Below are 18,682 nucleotides of genomic sequence, written 5' to 3'. Positions count from 1 at the left end.
AGGATTGTGTTTATTTGGGTACGCATATTAGTGATGGGTTTCTGGATGTTTGAGAGAAGAGAAAAAGGGGCGTAGGAGAAAATGGCCTAGAAGGAGACATCAAGCTTAAATTCATCTGGGTTCAGCCTTCAGATTCTACATCGTCACTTAATTACGGGCTGTTGGGATCGTTGATATCTTTCTGCTCTAAGATTCGGAGCTTGCCTCTCTGATTTGGCTTTATCATTCAATCCGCTTCTGAGAGATCTCTCTTATAAATTATTGCCCCAACTTGGGTCATGTATGATTGATTATCGCGCATTTTCTCTTGCTTTGGCTGAATATCTTCAAAGGATCAAGGCTGGTATGTTGAGTGGTTAGGTGGTTGGGTTCAAGCCCTCTGCAGACAATCCAGTCAAATTCACACAAGGATCTTGCTAAATGGAAAAACGCCACACCTCAACCACATCTTTCATACGAGCAGTCTCACCCAAATTCTGCTTCCGAGAATGATTTGGCGACGACCCTACGAACACGCGGCCCGCGAGTTTGAGAAATCCCCAACGCAGAGGTGCTCAGGAATGGGCCTCGTTGATCAGCTCCATTTCCGAGGAGCGGCGGAGCTCAAGGGGGAAGATCAAGTGAACAAAACTGCCGGATTGCTCCTATCTCAGCACACCACTCCCAGAAAATACTCCTAGGAGGCCTGCCACCTGGCCTCCTCGTGTGTGGCCGAAGTTGGTTACATCGTAGGTAGCCTTAGAAAAACCGAAAAGCGACGCCGAATGGTGTGGCTGAAGGAATCGGGAATAACGGCGTCCAGGTGGCCGTGGCTGATCTCCATCAATCCGAGAAACGCGCGCGATTATCTTCTGCAAGCGGGAGCATGTTTCCAAGATTACGACGGGACAACCTCGCCGCGTAGTGCCAGAGGTCGTCCAAAGAGTCACGATTTCGAAGCTCACTGATGACCACTGTGTGGCCGTGAAAATCACACCCTCTCTTGTCCAGCTTTTGAGAAGGATTTTCTTAGTGACCCGGGAAGCCAGCCATCTCTGGTGTTCTTGGCTTCGTGGTTAAACACTGCTACTGCGCGGATAGTAGTGCTCACGAGATCGAAATCTTTCATTGATCAAAAAGTACCGCAAAGAGCAGCAAGATAGCAGACGTGGTCCTGGGGGGCTGGAGGGTTGTTTCATCCAGCGGGTTCATAATTGATGCTGTGAAATACGCAATGTCTAGCCGAAGCAAAAGCATTGGGCAATCGATTGGAGCTGCTCATCAGGCACAGAGGATAGGCATGGATGACAGTGATATTCCAAGCCAGCTGTCACTCTTCATTCTATTTTCCTCCGCTCATATCATCTTCTTCGCAAATATCGGGCTTGACAGAGTACTGATACTAGTGCTCTGCGTGCACCGACGACAAGTTCCTCGTAGGCAAGAGACGTATCACATAAGAAGGAACATCAGCTTGCACATCTTTGATGCTGGGATAAAATCAAAATAAAAAGAATGAGAGTCGTGCAATTCAAATGTTTCTTGTCCGATCTGTTTTCTCATCCGGGAGCCAATGTCTGAGGCTGTGGCGAGGTGACATTCCTCCACGCCGACAATATCAATAGTTAGACCCCAAAAAGCCAGGGTTTGCCTACAAACAAAATGCACAAGTCATTATCGCTGTCGTATCCCACGGTTGCTCGTATATCAATGCTCTGTGATGAACTTGCAAGATCTCAGAGGGAGCTATCGCTTAAATGATTTTCCGGCCGGGGATGCCAGCAGGCACCAGCCCCACTGGACATCGATGGCTTGGACATGGACAGGGTCGATGCGGCGAGTATATATATATTGAACGTGTCTCTCCTCCCGTCCTCAACGCAGTTATCGATCTCTACTTTCTTTGTTCATTTCGTTGACCCATCTCCTCGATTTCTTTCTCCAAGGTCTATATTTCTGTTTATCTGGACTACTAGTCGTACTGACGAGTGGAGGTCAATGGTTTGACTGGATCCGTCGTCTGAACCCCTCTCAGAGAAGCAACATACAGTTCTCTGCTACCCCTACTATACTCACCACCATTTCTTAAACTGTTTATCGTCCCACAAATCTTCCTGTTTCTTTCTCTTGTCTCTCACTATTTTGTTCCAGCTATATATATATATATATATATATAAAGGGACAAAGTACACCACTATCCCTTCTCCTATCCAAAACCCACCCCAGGCTTCCTACCCCTGTTTTCAACACATGTGCGTCAAAAAAATGCACCTCCTAAACCTGCCCACAGAACTCCTAGAATATATCTTCGACTTCTCTTCTGTCACCAGCTGCCTCCAAACAGCTTATACCTGTCGCACGCTCTTTGCAGTTCTCTCAAACTATCGCAAGGGGCTTTTGTACCAACTGTCTCAACTCCCCTCAACCCCTAGAACCCTCAGCACTGTCAATACCAGTCACAGTGGTGGTGGTGACAATAACGACAATGAACTCTCCTCTAAAGGCATAGCAGAGCTCTTTCTCTTGCTCCAAAGACGGGCAGCCCAGCAGCTGCGTGGCGCCAACTTCCACGCCAACCAAAGTGTATACACTTTTGACAAGGACGCACCTGCCATTGACACTCTGGCTTCAACCATACACCGTGACGGTGATCCCAATGTAGCGTTGGTGCAGAAGGGTCTACCCAGTGTTTTCTTGTATTTTGTTTCTGGGGGTCAGATGGTGCCGCGGGGCGTGCTGGAAGCCTTCACCGTGTGTCCTGGGAAGGTTGAGGTGATTAAGGCCGTTATTAGTGACAGGGGGAATACGGTTTCTGTATTGCAGAGATTTACGCCCTTTCCGGCAAAGGACGGTGAGAACGGGTCGCAAGGAGTTGGCGAAAGCGGAACTGTGAATGGCCATGGGAAGACGCCGAGAAACAAACACCCCTTTGAAGAAGAGGCGATGAGGCCGTACCGGGCTGAAAGCACACAGCTTGTGCATTACCGCCGCAGCAAGCCCGGGTCAGGATATTCGCGCGTGACGATTTCTGCCTTCCCGTCCCAAGATGAGTATCGCCCATTGGCAATTGCTGTGGCCGATCAATATCTGGTGGCGATATCATGGCAGCATAAGCAGTATCCAGACAGACGTATGATCGTTGTCCATACCGCGCAACAAGATGAGACTGCAGGAAAAATGAAACTATCGTGTGAGTTTTTCCGCTCTTTCTGAAGATGAATGTGTAGGAGAGATCGAGTCCCCTTCTTATAACCATCAAAACACGTCTCTATTACTCGCAACATATCAATTAATATATCCCTCATAGACCAAGTTTACAACGACAATATTATCATTGACGAAGACGGAACCATGCCGTATGACAACGGTTATCATCGACACCGGAACACACGGCCTATCGAACCGGTAATCCAAATGGCCTTCAATGACGGCGTGACCCAGCTGCTCTACTATCACCCCGCCTCAACAATTTATGGCCATTTCCAACGCATCAATCTTGAACCCGGTGGAACAATAAGCACCAGCGGTCTCCTTGGCAACTCCTGCTGGGTAATATACCGCAACAACCTCACAATCAACAATGTCGAAGAAGACAACCTTAAATTCACTATCGCCATCCCCTTTTTCAGCACGCACGAGACCGTGACCAATCACTTGAATCGTGAGCAGTGCCACTGGAAATACCTGGCCCTCGGCACCGCGACAGACAATCGCGGCGAACTCGTGGCCTGCATCCTCATGGCAGAAACCTTCTGCCGCTCTGTCCACTGCCATCACATCGAGAACCTCGACCGTGGTCGGCGCTTCGATAGCTGGCGCGTCGTTGCGCGGTTGGCTGGGTACAGCACAAGCGTGAACACGCTGCCGGGGATCGTAGCAACGTCGCGACGCGCGACGCGTCTGGCGATTGCGAATTGGAAGACCATCACGGTTTGGCCTTTGGACCCGCAAGCGATCATTGAACGGAATGCGTCTGGTGTCTACCCAGAGAATATGATTGATGCCGGCGTGACCGGTGCTGTTTTGTTGGAACCCGTGGTATTGGAGAGTGAGGCTGTGTGTTTCATGTTAAGTTTTGGGGAAGGGGAGGATGAGATTGTTTCGCTGACGGATCGCGGAGTTATGAGGTGGGAGATTGGGGCCGGGACAGTGGGGAGGAAAGAAGGGGCAGTTTTGGGGCTTTTGGACGGAGCTTGGGGGAATGAAGGGGAGAGTGAGGGGGAGGAGAGTGCGAATAGGAAGATAGAAGGAGCGGGCGTGGATACGGATGAAGAGGGACTCTTTGTATATGAAGGGGGTGAGTCGGAAATTGGTAGTGAGATGAGTGACGATAGCGAAGCGCAAGGTAATGGCGTCGAGGACGAAGAAGATGAAGAGATGGAAGATGCTGACAATCATAGTGATGGTGATGGTGGGACTTTTCAATCCCTTCTGCCCTCGAGTTCTCATGTTCCACCATAAGTTATAACTATATCATTGCCGGAGGAGATAGATAGCTGCAGGGCAAAAAAAGCCTTGTTTTTTTATTTTTTTTTATCTCTTTCTTCGAGAACATAATATGTCTGCGAGTAAACACTTTATGGCCGTTTTCTCAACTCCTTGCATTGTGATCCGGTTTCTCTTTCTCTTTCCCCTCATTTTTATGTATTTTCTCTCTCTACAGGTGTTTTGCTTGCTTAAACCAGCGTTTACGCCAGGTTTGATTCTCTGGTGTCCTGTGGTTAGATATCTCGGGGTAACTAGTATAGAGCTGGGTCAATGAAGGACATTTCTCACGAAGCAGTACGCCGTGTGGGAAGCGTAGCTTTCAAGCAAAAAAAAAAAAAAAAAAAAAAAAAAAAAAATCCGTGGACCATATTTTATAATTTTTAGAAATCAGTAAACCTTGGAAAAAGCGGGTGTATTTAGTTGCCCATGTGGTTTTTCCTCAAGAGTTCCTTCCTGCTCGTACATAACTAGTGGTTATATGAAGGTGGATTTGCCTGTGTTCGAACACATGTTCCTATGGTGTTCAGCCAAGGCCCCCAAATAACCCATACATGTTCTGTACAGTGAGCTACCTTCTTTGATCATATAAAAGAGGTAACTTTTCTGTAATATTATGTATGATGACTGTATCAGCCCCTCTCTGAATGTGTATTTAATAATTATCACCCCACTACTGTATTCTTCTTCCTCTGCTCTTGTATTGATTTCTATTCTTAACTATTCTTATTCTTACCCATCTACTTTAAAATCCTTGCATCTCTGTATGAGTGAGAAAGACTGATAATAATCTCTGTTGCTGATACTGCTGTTGAAGCAGTTGCTGTATGAAAGCAGCTACAGTATGATTTTATTGTAGAGATAACAGCACAGAGAGAGAATACACTGAGAATCAGTAGACAAAGCAGATCAAAGAATACACAGATAGTGTATGCAGAGAAGCAGAATAAATAAGTGATAATATATAGATTTATTTTATTTCTATTTCTTCTTTATTTCTGTGTATGAAGAGAGATGGAATTTGATAGACTAATTTCTCACTGCTGCTCAATCTTCACTATCTGTATAATAGAAATAATATAATAAAAAGAAGTTTTCAGATGATCAGATTGTCTCTGAGCAGAAGATAATCTAATTCTTTAGTAAGAGAGTTTTCAATTGTTCACTCAGAGAGAGCTATCTTAAAAGAAAGTATATGAATACTAAAAGAGAAGAGATTATACAGACAATAGAAGAGAATCTAATCAAACAGTATTGAGCAGCTCTTATTGATCTGTATTATATACAGCAGAGCAGACAGAAGAACTTTCATTCTCACTCAGTTGATTAGATTTTGAATGATATATTAAAGACTCACAGATCTATAAAGTATATATAAAGATGTATAAAGTTTGTGAACAGAGGTGCAGACACTCTGATGAACAGCTATACTGAGTTGAATATAATGAACTTTATACATCAGTGCTGAGAGAGATGATAGAGAGATGAAAGATATACAGTTGAGTCTTTTCTTCATACAGCAGCTGACTTTTTTATAAGTTATTATATACTGCTGAGAGAGCAGTTCAGATGAGAGATGTAGTTGACTGATCTGTTTATAATTGAGCTGTTAAATGAGAGATTAATACTCTGCTGATCTCTTATTCAGATTATAAGTAATAGCAAAATAAATCAGAACAACAGACTTGAATATTCAACTGTTGTACAGTATAAGAATTATATTCTTTGTTCAATATTACAGATTGTATTCTATCTGTTCTATAGATGAAATATTGTACAGAAGCCTCTGTCTCAGTTCCACTATTATCAGCTCTGATATAATATTCACTTACTCAAGAGTGAGAATCTGTACAAGCAGATCTTCTACAGAACTCATCTCAAGTGTATGATTCAAAAATTGCTTGAGCTTCTCAAAGCTTCTAAGCTTTGCAGCTCCTCTTATACAAAATAACTAGTGTGGTAGCATACATCATTCTTGATAATAGAGGGTGGTGTACACCACAGAAGAATAATAAGTCAAAATTACTACATTCTCCTCTATCAAATTCATCTATACCCTTATGATGATGTTCTACTGTCCACACCCATTTTCACAGCACACTATCTCTGAAGTGTTTATAGCACACATTCATCAAGCTCTTGTTGTAATTGTGTGTTGTCTAACTCAAAACAGTAAGACACTCTCATTTCACATACACAAGAATTTCTATCACAACAACACTGTCTCATCACTAACTACACCACATTTGCAACTATTTCATTCTATTTGTTCACTCACATCTGTTTATTCAATCTCCTCTGCCTTGTTTTCAATCATTCTATATATCTATCTTATTCTATCAAACATCTAGCCTTCTCTGTTCTATAATATGATATTTGATCATCACAGTTCACACTGTTCTAGTCATATTAACTGATCTACTGATAAGTTCTCATCAATCAAACCTTGTCAAAAGCTAATTTAGCTGCAAATTGATGGCTTTCACAGTTGCTAATCATTGCTAATTATTGCTAGCTTCTACTTCTCATCATCAGAGTGCATATCTGACTCACAATTATTCAAGCTCTTCTTTCAATGACTCTCTTTTATATAATCTCACTTTTATTGAGAAGGTTGTATCTGACACTGTTGTGAGGGTCAGATGTGACAATAATAACATAAATATCTCAACTAATAATGAAAATATAAGTGAAGCAGTTGGTGAGATCACTGGTGCAGATATAAGCAGTGATGGCAGTATTTATAATGACAATATAATGATGAATGCCTCTGTGTTATCTTCTGTTGCTGCCTTCTCTGTCTTCATTCATGCCTCTGTCTTCTCTACTGTCTTCACCTCCTCTGCTGTTTCTGCCTCTTCCACTGTCTGTGCTTTCTCTGCTGCCTCTGATTCTATCTCTTCTGCTCACATCAATCCCTTCCTCTTCTCTCATACTGATTTCTTGCTTTCACTCATTCTCTTAGAGGCATTGTATATCTTCAGCAGCTCTCTTCTTTATTCTCCACACTCCTCTTCTGCACCCACTGCTTTCAAAAAAATGTGTTTCCATATACAAGTTTTGTATGATATGATCCATTTCACTAGTTATTTGTTGATTGCATCTTTTGCTTGAAGCAAATATGAAACATTTAGCAATTTTACATATCTCAGAGAAAACACTGTTGTTTGAACAGATTGTACTGAGTGTATGCAATATCCCTCTCTTCATTTATAAATTTTATTTTGATTTGTTGTAGATGAAATTGTTCAGAGTCTCTGTGTTATTGAGATTATGACAGATGAAGATCTTCACATCATGTTCACTCATATCAGTTTTTGCATCACTCTCTTATCTTCACACACTTTCAGCTTATCAGATGAATGCTATCATTTTTTATATTGATATATAACTTCCAAACTGATTATTTATAGAAAGAACATACATATACAGAGTAGTTTAAATGGTGACATAGTGCTTTTTTATACTCAGAGCAAGTATACATCTGTTTCTTGTGTGGGTTGTGTGTGCAGCAAAGATTCATTCCAATTTTGTGTTCTGTCTTCTGCATATGACTGTTTCATTGACTGCCTTCATCTCTGTTGCAATTATTTGTGAAGCTTCAAGAGGAGTTTCTGTTCTTTTAGTAAATGTATACTCTTTTCTTTGCATTATAGTGGCTGCTAATACTTTATAGTTGCTTCAAATACCATCTCATGTATGTCTATTGCTGCTTCTGTCTTCAATTCTTTTGCAACTTATTCATTCTTCTCTGCTTCTGCTTTCACTTTCACCCTTCTGTTTCTTTCTTCACTTTCTGTTGAGTGAGTGTCTGCCACTTGTTCTTGTAGAGGTTCAGACACTCACTCCACTGTTTTACCCACTCTCACCTCATTCTCCCTCATTCTGATTGATTTTTCTCCACATACACATTTTTATTGTTTTATTGGGCTTTCTGCAAATCTTCTCATTGAGAATATCAAATCAGTACATCAGACTCTTCATGAGATGGAGGTGTGCTCTGCACTTCTACACACTCATTTTGAGATCTTGAAGTTCTTGATACAGATCAAGTTTTAATTTTTGTTGTATACAAATTGTTTCTGAAGGTGTTGAGCTGGAGTGTTTCATTGATATACACCTTTTTCTTTTCTTTATTCTTGTGATATCCATGTATTTTTAGAAATCAGATGAAGCTCTTGCAGCAGTCACTAGAGCTGTATATGAATAGATCTTTTTTCTGACTTTCTTTTTCCCTTCCTCTTCTTCTTATCTGATATCAATCTCATGCAATCTTTTACTAATTCTATACTTTGATAATCAGATGCAGCAGATCTCATATCTTTCAATGAGAGTATTCTATCTTCATACATTATACTGTCCCTCTTCACAAGCTCAGATAACTACAGCAAATGATTCATCAAAACTAATCTCATCTGATCTCTGAGTATTCTCAGATGTCACAATGGCTTGATTCAGTGTGTTCACTGATATTTCTGACAGTTCATCCTCTGAAATCTTTATACTTGAGCTAGTGTAGACAGTCAAATCCTTATCTGAATCTCTTTTGTTCTTGTGATCTGACTTATGTATTAATTGACTGCCTCAAGCTCACCTCTGATCATATTGTACTCACTGTCTACATTACAATATCATACAGCCAGCAACAGTCTTGTCACTTATTGATGCATGCTGTATACCTGCTTTTTCCATTTCCTTCTATTTCTTTTTGATTATTGTGGAGAGATCTGAGTAAGTGATATCATTCAGTTCATAAGCATTGATGATTTCTCTAACTTCTTGAGATTTTTCTATTGTAAACTCTCTTTTCTTCAATGCTGATGATAGTGCTGCAGATGACCACAGCTCATTTGAATCTTCCACTTTCATCTCTACAAGATGAGAGTCATTGATGAGATTGTGTAGAACTCACCCCTCTGATTTCTTCAAAGTATATATTTCAAGAGAATGTGATTTAAGGATTTTGTACAGCTCAAACCATCTTGATTGAAACTTCTCAGATCTCTCATTGCATATGAGAACTCAAATACCCACTGTGAGACTTGTTTTTTTTACTAGTAAGTTTTGTATTCTTTTTGATTGTATGGTGCAGTTGAGCAGTAATTCATTTACTTTTGCTTGAATGTAGCTAATTTCTCTCACTCTTACTTCCACATCCACAACTGCTATTTTCTTCTCTATCTGCTTCTGTATATTCTCTGAGATACACAGATGTATCTTATAGAGCAGATAGAATGATGAATGCTTTGAAACTGCATACTGACAAACTTGCATTGTGAATAACACTTATTCAAGATATTTATCTTATAATCTTGTGAACTTCCTCACTAGATATTTCATCAGCATGCTGCCTAGTATTTCATTCAAGCATTTGACTTTTTTATTTGTATAAGAGTGATAGAGTATTGTTGTGTGATGCTTTGTCTGCAACTGTTTGACAAAGTGCCTCACAGCTTCTTTCACAAGATTTGCCCCATTATCTATCAATATCTCACAGAGCATACTATAGCTAATATAGATATTATTATGTAGAAACTTAGCAATGATTTCCTCTGTTGCTTCTGACACTGCTCACACAATTGACCACTCTGTAATGTAATCAACTGCTGTTATTATTCAGCAGTTCTCATTTGATATCTGTGGTAATATCTCTATGAGATCTATCTCTCAATATTCAAACAGCTTAATTGTACTTTCTATCTGATGTTGTGCTCTTTCATACTTCAATTCTTGTCTTGTGTCCTTAGAGACTTGGCAGTTTGAGCATTCTCATATATATATCTGAATATCTTTCTTCATGCTTGATCAGTATGCTCAATCTTTCAGAATATCTAAAAGTTCTGAACTTCTCAAGTGGCTGAACTTCTTGTGCATACAACTCATCAGATCTCATTGAAACTGAGGCTTAAGATACAGTGTCTCAGTGTAATCAAGATCACAGTAGAGCACAACATCTTTCTTCAACTTTGCAAGCTTGAATTTCAGAAGCATTTCTTCTATCATCTTTGCTAGATGTTTATTGTTCAATACACTTCCATCTCTCAAGTGGGTGATCATGGCTTTCAACCACTCTGCCTTGTCACAACCCCTCAGTGCCATCAGTGTAAGCTCTCCCTGCACCACATTTGCTGAGTCTTCTCCCATGAAGTCAGGTCTACAACTTATAGCATCTGACACAATAGCATCCAACCCTTTTCAGTATTTGATTTGGAGGTTGTATGCCTGGAACTCTGATATCCATCATGTCAGTTGCTTAGAGGGTTTGATTGTTATTTGTAAATAAATAAGGCTTTTGTAGTTGATGATCACTGTTGTTGTATGCTTATTATTGATATATCAATCTTATAGACCTAGTGCATGCTTGATCACTAGAAGCTTCTTCTTATGCATAGAATAGTTAAGCTCTGCATTCAATAGCTTTCAGCCATCATACACTACTGAGTGTAATTTATCATCCTTTCTCACTTGTAAGAGGGAGTATTCAATGACTCATTCTGATGCATCTGTTTTGATTGTGAAGGGTTTCATATAATTCAGTTGAACAAGCACTGAGGATGTCATTATATACTCTCTTAATTTCAGAAAGGCCTCTTCACAGAAGACATTTCAGATGATCAAACAAAATTTCTTCTTATGCAGTTCAGTATTCATCTTCTTAAGAAGATTCAACAGCAGAGCTGTAATTCATATGAAGTCCTTCACAAATCTTCTGTAGTATGATGTCAGTCCCAGAAATTGATATATATGATGTATATTTCTAGATCTCAGCCATTTTGCAATAACCTTCATCTTTTTGAGAATTGAGTGTATGCAACCCCCTTCCACAAGATGTTCTACAAACTTCAACTTCTTTATATCAAATACATATTTTGATGATTTAGTGTAGAGCTTGTACTCTGTCAGAGTCATGAGCATCTGATCTATATGTTATAGATGCTCTTCATACAAGTTCAAAAAGATCAAAATATTATCAAGATATACAAGACACAATCAGCTATTCTGCTTAGTGAGAATTATATTCATTATCATTTGAAAGATTGCAGAGGTGTTCATAAGCCTCATTGATATCATAAGAAATTCAAATTTTCTCTATTGAGTGTTAAACACTGTTTTGAGTACTGACAGTTTGTCTATATAAATCTGCCAATATTCTATGAGCAAGTCAATCTTTGTCAGATATCAGACATTCTCTATCATATCTAGTTGTTGCTGAATTCACAGCAGTGAATATTCATTCTTTACAGTGAGCTTATTGAGCACTCAATAGTCAATATATATACATCATTCTTCATTCAGTTTCTTAGCAAATAGAACTGAGAAGCTTCATGTGCTAGAGAATGGTTGTATAAGACCCCTCTTCAACAATTCTTCTATCTGCTGCTGTAGTTTCTCAAGATGTGTTTGTAATAGAGAATATATATTGCAATTTATTGGTTTCACATCCTCTGTATTGATCTCATGAACAAATTCTCTTTCAGATGGCAGAGAAGATAGAAGATTCATTCAGAAGATCTTCTTATACTTTTCAAGCAGTGTCTTCATACACTTTTCATTTTTAGAGTCTTTTGTGAATGACAATTCCTCTGTCTTAGATTCTTTTATAATGTATAGAATGCTCTGAGTTGAAAGTTTATACAGTGCTTACTTTGCTTGATGTTGAGTGATGAGATTCAAGCCTTTTATCTCTGGCATGTGAAACCTGCATCTTATATTTATAAATAGTATCATATAAACTTGGTTCTTACAATCTGTCAACTGTATATAATATATATGTCAATGAATTCTGAGATCATACTTCTGAAATCAATCAAGCCTCAAGATCAGATTATATTCTACATCTGAAAGTATATATACTCAGATGCAGCAAGATCATCTCTCAAAATACAAAGACATCTTTACCCTCACAGACAAGATAAGATATCAATTGTTTGAAAGCTTTACTTATTTAGATTCCTTCATCTGTCATACATCAGACAATCTTATTAGTATATAATCACCAATATACTTTGTTGAAGCATCTGTGTTCAATAACACTTTTGCTGCCACTTCTTTTTTCCACCTCAGATACTCTTTATACATCAGTGTATATGATTCTACAGTGTTCAGATACTTGTTCACTTCTTCTTCTATACTCATCTCTTCATCAATCTTATCTTCAGCTCTCATAGAATTCAGAGAGTTATCTAGTACAGATAATTCATTTATTTTGAAGATTTTCAGCAGTTGATTAGTAAGTGTTTTCAGCTCTGCTGATCTGCCTAGTTTTTTGATTTCTTATTCTACAGATGACTTCAACAATCCCTTGTATTATGATTCTGTTGACTGCAGTGAAAGCACACTCTGTGCTTGTGATATCATACCATCCACTCTGATGAGTTCTTCTTGAAAGATTTTGAAGCTTTTGTGATAGCATTGAGATTGATATTCATTGTATCTGAGTGTCTTGATGGTGATGCTGTGGATGTAGATATGAATCTTCTTGTATTCATCAATGTTCTCTTTACTTATCTTCACAGCTTGTCTGCTTGTTTCCTTGTGAGTAGAGTCTTATACACTTGCTCTACTGTCAGTGGTTGTGAGGTAAGACACTTTCATTTAATGTATAGCTCAGACATCAAACTGTGTACAAATGTCTGCAAACAGAAAGATGTTGAGAGCTTCTGATTCATTGCAAGATAATGCAAGCTGAAATGAATGTAGTACAACACAAGATCTTCTTTTTGCTTGTATTTCATGAAGTGTTCATAACACTTATCTTTAGCATCCAACTTCTTGAAGTTATGCAGAATCCATCTTGCAAAATTGTCTCATGTCTGTGATAGTCTATACTTGTCAGATGCCTCTGTATTTATTTTCTCAGCTGTCATTCAAAAAGATCTAGCTGTTTCTCTAAGAATAGATACTGTATATAAGATCTGCTGTAATTTGATGAGTTGTTGTTCTGTAAGCTCATGCTTTATATGATAATGAGAACACATACAACCCAACCAGTTAAGAGCAGCATTGTTCTTACATTCATCATCAAAGTATGATGGGTTAGATAGATCATCTGACTTGATATATTTCATGATGAACAGTGTATCCTCTGAGAGCATCATTTGTGTCATATACACTGAGTCAGAGTCATTTACTGAAGTGTTAATGTTGAGTGAGCTAGTTAAGCTATACAGTGGAATCTCAAGAGTCACTGAGCATTCAGTTTTATGATGTATACATTTCAGTTCTTGATAAAGATCAGCCATCTGAGTATCTCATTCATTTTTGATATTTGCTAAGCTATCTGCAAAGTTCACAGTATTCACTGCTTATTGCTGAGTAGCTTCTGCATACTGATATTTCTTCTGTGCTTTGAGCTCTGTCTGATAAAGATTATACATTGCTAGAATCTCTTTCAATAAGATATTGTGAATGAGAAGTTTGTTGTTCTCAGATGCAAGAGCTGCCACTCTATATACTGCTTTATATAGACCTTTGAGAACTAGTTGTATTTTCTGTGGTTTGAGTATGAGGGATGAGTGTTGATTGTAGATGTTCATGGTGGTTATCATCAATTGTATGCTTTTCTCTGTGTCTTAAGAATATCATTTTTATGAAGTGATTTCTTGGTGATATTCTCTTGATTGTACAACTGACTGACATCTTCTTCTTAAGCTTGCAAATAGAATGATTCTTTGAATCATCATTCATCTCTACACCACTTTTCTACACTCTCAGCTTACTTTGTATTTTGAAGTGAGTTATCTGCTACTGACATTGCAATCAGAAGCATTTCAACTTCACCACTTGTTCATACAATCAAATTCTCAAGTGTAAAAATGACTACACTGATATGATAACTACAACTCACATTGTAGATGGAATTATCACACCCTCAGAAGCATATACTCTCTTCAGTTTAGACATGCTATCAGATGTGGTTCAAAGATTGCTTGAGCTTCTCAAAGCTTCTAAGCTTTACAGCTTCTCTTATACAAAATAACTAGCACAGTAGTGTACACTATTCTTGATAATAGAGAGTGGTGTACGCCACGGAAGAATAATAAGCCGAAATTACTACAAGTGGACAAACAAGCTCTTTATATACACAGATATATTAGAGATGATAAAGAAGACTCACACTGAATGATTCACAGATGCACAGAAGGCAGAGTTTAATAAAATGAATGAGAGCAGCATCTGCAGAGCTGAGCAATGGAATAATGATTTTTTGACCAGCTGCTATCTCAGTCAGATCAATTGAGAGTTTATATAAGAGATTGCAGAGTTCAATTCTAGCTTGTTAAATAATTACTATCTTTCATGAGCTACAGTTACTTCATCAGAGCTGTTGAAGAAATTCTTCTGATTATGAATGAATGAATGACTTATCTGATTTCATTCTGAGAACAGATTCTTTTATATCACTTCTTCTGAGATCTCTGATATGAGTCTGAAGCTGTTTGATAGTGGAAGTTTATTTGACTCAGATGATCTTGCAGCTCAGAGATTTTTGTGACTGTTAGATTATCTTTATATAATGATACTATAGAACTCTGCTCTTCTTCAGAGAGAATTTTTAACTCATTCACTGTGGACTGACTCAGTGTTTCAGTATACAGAGTATAAGTAATTTGCAGATGCTGTACAGACTGCAGAATCAGTTTTTATTTCTTCACAGAAGATAATACTTCAATGATCAGTATCACAGATTTTCAAGAGTCTGAGCACTGTATAAAGACAGATCAATATGATGGTGAATCAGATAAAAATCAGAGATGTATAAATGAAGAAGAAGATTGATAGAATTCAGTATGAAATTAATACAATAACAACTGAATTCTGAATCTTTCAGTCTGTCTCTGTTTCTGTCTGTGTATAGAAAGATACTGTTAAGATTCTCTTCATCTCTATATCTGTATCTTCATTCTTCTCTTTATCAACTACTGCTACTGCTGTCATCACTTCTGCTACAGTATTATCAACTGAGAATAATATTTGAATATATCAGCTTTTTCATACAATTCAATTGATCAATAATCTCTGAAAGAAATGGAAACAGAGATTGAATGAACAGCTCTCTATACAGCATCTGAAATCATCATACAAATCTAGCTGAAGAAAGAAGAATAGTGAGTGTATGTTCTTTTTTTAGTGAAAGATGATCATCAATGAGATACTCAGCTGCCATTGTATGATGAAATCAAGATCTATTCTAAAGATTGTGAAGAAGCTTAAGTTGATGTATATACAATTAAGAATGAGTCTGAACAAGCTCTCTGTCTTTCTCAGAAGAGCAAGAAGATAATCTGTGTATATTAATTATACTATATTGTATATCTTTTAATCTTGAGTATTTATTTATTTATGCATACAGACTGTCTCAGCAGAATTCACAAGAGTGAGCATTCTCTCTTTCTCTCTTTCCTCTTTCATATACAAGGCATTTCCACTTTTCTCTTTCATTCACAATGATAACAACAACAAGTTGGTTATAAAATCTTCTCTTTCTCTGTCTTCCCTCTCAACTTCTTTTCTCTTTCTCTTTTCAGCTTCTTCATCATCATTCACTGATATATACAATCTCTTTTGCATCAGAATCTATTATTCTCTTGTTGAAATTCATCAAGATCATTCATTCACTGTTCATTCTGTCTTTTTCTCACTCTGTACACTGCATGAAATGTTCATTTCATTATATTAAAGAAGAAGAACACTGACAGAGACTTGTGTATATAGTCAGAGAAGATTTTCAATTTTTTTTTTTCACAAAAAAGAAGATCAGCTTTCTTTTGTTCTTCAACAGTATTCTCTCTTTCTCTTCTCTCTGTGAATAATATGAGTATTTCTCTGCTTCTCTATTATACAGTATAGAAAGCTAATTATAATGCAAGAACTCTCATTTCATATAATTCTATTATCACTCAGCAGAATCTGACTCAGGCTGAGTTGATTAACTCATATTATTCAGCTGCTGAATATTAAGATGAATAGCAGAAATGATCAGAGTATGATACAATATATATCAGCAATTCTCAGCTGAATATATTTTGTTATAGTTTTCAATTCTGTGCTCTGTTTGCTGTCTCTGACTTTGATATATTATATATCTGTATATATATCAGAGCTGATCAAATGTTGTTTCATTGTTTATTGTATATCAATATTATTCTGATTCAATCTTATAATAGAACTCTTGTCACAGACTGTATACAGTGTTGTACATTCTCTGAGCTTAAACTATTCTTATTATACTGCTGTGTATATGATCACTTTGAAGAAGTATGTATCAACTGCAAATGATGTGATCATGCAGTATACTGCTTTCTTCACAGCTCTGTGAATCAGCCTGATATATATGATGATTTTTATAATAGATAGTCATCACAGTTACAAGCATCAGCAGCAGATGATATGAATTATAATACTCAGTCTGATGCACAGAATAATCTCATTTTTATTGAATAGAGTATGTATGAAGCTTTCATTTTTCTGTTCTGTTCTGTTCTGTTCTCTCTCTTTGATTTTCATTTCTTCATTATTATTATAGATGTATATATATTATTATTATAGAGTTAGATCTAGTTGTATGAACTGTGTACAACACTCAGACAGTTGACTTGCATTTCTATACAGTATCTGAAATCAGTAGCTCTTTAGTAGAGATGAAGTCAAGTAGATCATTTAGCTAGTGATTATATAACTTTCTGTGTGCAAAGTCACATATATCTGAATTTAATAGTATTTCTCTTACTAAATACAAGTATTCTGTATGTATGAACATGAAATTGAACACACATCAGCAATAACCAGGTTATATGCAGTGGTGTTGATGGCTGAGTGACTGCGCCTCTGCATATAATCTGGTTATTGTGAGGGTTGGGTTTGAACACGCCGTAACCCGACCCACCTATAACTTACGGAACTTCCGCGGCAACGATATTTCTTTTTCTTTTTCTTTTTCTTTTTCTTTTTCTTTTTCTTTTTCTTATTCTTTTTCTTTTCTTTTCTTTTTTCATATTGTTTTGCATGATATGGTTATTAGATTAGAGACGTGATCGTACATACAACCACCGTGCATCTTTTTATATACTCTACATGCCCCGCCGAAAAAAGAAAAATGCCACTGCATTCTACCTCACCCATCCATCTATCTATTCATCCATTGCATTCAATTCGCTGCAAAGCAGGGTCTACCTGACTTAGCTCCCGTCCGCACTCCCCGTAAATGCTAGAATACCAATAATCCCGAGAACCCACCAATATCTATTTAAACCCCGGGCGAGGTTAGCGGGAACACATTCAACATCTAGCACACAACAAATATATATATATATACAAAAAAAAAGAAAAAAGAAAAACGAGCAAAAGAGGACGACGATGGATGGGACACTCACCTCTGGAAAAACGACTTCTCAATAGCTGCTTCAGGCACAGTGCCGTCCGGACTCAGCACGACGGCACGATTGAGGTGCGGGCTGGGGCTGGGGTTGGAGCGGATGAGCTCGACTTTGAGAGAGCCCGCTTCCGTTCCAGCTCTGTTGCTATTTCTGTGCGGAGGGGAAGGAGGAGAGGAGGTCTTGATTCTCGTAGCCCTAGAATCTGGGCTTGAGGAAGGGGGCGATGGCGATGCGAGGGACGAGATGGCGGCGTGGTAGACATGGTCATTTTGATCGAGGTGGAGGGTTAGGGTTTGTGGCGTGTTTGCGAAGAGGGAGAGGGAGGATATGGTTCCGACCCATTGTTCCTTCTGGCTGCTGCTGCCGCTGCCGCTGCTGCTTTCGGTATCGCTGAGGTTGGGGTTGGTGTACAGGCCGATGCGGACGAGGTCTGCCTGGGCATCGATGCTGCTGGAGGCGACGTTTTGGGGCTGGGGAGGGGTGTAGGAGTCGACTGTGTGCGTAAGGGTAGAGGGATCGTAGGAGATTTTGGCCAGACGGATGGGTTTGGAAGTGGAGGAGAGTGGCCAGTAGAAGATATCGGCGGAGAGAGGTGCTGCGGAGGCGGAGGTGAAAGCAGACAGGGAGAGGGAGAGAAGGGAGAGGAATGCAAGGCGCATTGCGAACACGTATGGCTGCCCGTATGCAGCGGTTATAGAAACGAAGATCTATCAGAATACCATAACATATTTCGAGTTGGGCAGAGAAATTTCGATCTGCTATTGCTATCGCGCAAAGAATCGTGTAAATACTAGTGCAGATGGAAGATGAGGTTGCTGTAGCTGGAGTCACGTCACATGGGT

General features: G+C 38.7%; 4 protein-coding genes across 4 annotated transcripts; 1 reads left to right on the top strand and 3 right to left on the bottom strand.

Moving 5' to 3' along the window:
* Positions 1 to 644: 644 nt before the first annotated feature.
* Positions 645 to 1,191, bottom strand: HCBG_08319 (uncharacterized protein; the record flags this gene model as incomplete). The annotated part of the gene is made up of 2 exons (XM_045435368.1): positions 645 to 1,034; positions 1,123 to 1,191. 2 exons carry the CDS (start codon positions 1,189 to 1,191, stop codon positions 645 to 647), a joined length of 459 nt encoding a protein of 152 aa, XP_045283860.1.
* Positions 1,192 to 2,244: 1,053 nt separating this feature from the next.
* Positions 2,245 to 4,504, top strand: HCBG_08318 (F-box domain-containing protein; the record flags this gene model as incomplete). The annotated part of the gene is made up of 2 exons (XM_045435367.1): positions 2,245 to 3,169; positions 3,287 to 4,504. 2 exons carry the CDS (start codon positions 2,245 to 2,247, stop codon positions 4,438 to 4,440), a joined length of 2,079 nt encoding a protein of 692 aa, XP_045283859.1.
* A 7,905-nt stretch (positions 4,505 to 12,409) lies between these two features.
* HCBG_08317 (uncharacterized protein) lies at positions 12,410 to 13,562 on the bottom strand (the record flags this gene model as incomplete). Its single annotated transcript, XM_045435366.1, has 4 exons — positions 12,410 to 12,423; positions 12,462 to 12,647; positions 12,825 to 13,010; positions 13,478 to 13,562. 4 exons carry the CDS (start codon positions 13,560 to 13,562, stop codon positions 12,410 to 12,412), a joined length of 471 nt encoding a protein of 156 aa, XP_045283858.1.
* A 4,080-nt stretch (positions 13,563 to 17,642) lies between these two features.
* HCBG_08316 (uncharacterized protein) lies at positions 17,643 to 18,499 on the bottom strand (the record flags this gene model as incomplete). The annotated part of the gene is made up of 2 exons (XM_045435365.1): positions 17,643 to 17,706; positions 17,838 to 18,499. The coding sequence occupies 2 exons, from the start codon at positions 18,497 to 18,499 to the stop codon at positions 17,643 to 17,645; spliced, it is 726 nt and encodes a 241-aa protein (XP_045283857.1).
* Between the last annotated feature and the right edge of the window lie 183 nt (positions 18,500 to 18,682).

Source organism: Histoplasma capsulatum, assembly GCF_000150115.1.
Source record: "Histoplasma capsulatum G186AR genomic scaffold supercont2.15, whole genome shotgun sequence".
Taxonomy (NCBI): Eukaryota; Fungi; Ascomycota; class Eurotiomycetes; order Onygenales; family Ajellomycetaceae; genus Histoplasma; species Histoplasma capsulatum.
The sequence above is the reverse complement of the archived record's forward strand: the minus strand, read 5'-3'. Positions and strand labels throughout refer to the sequence as shown.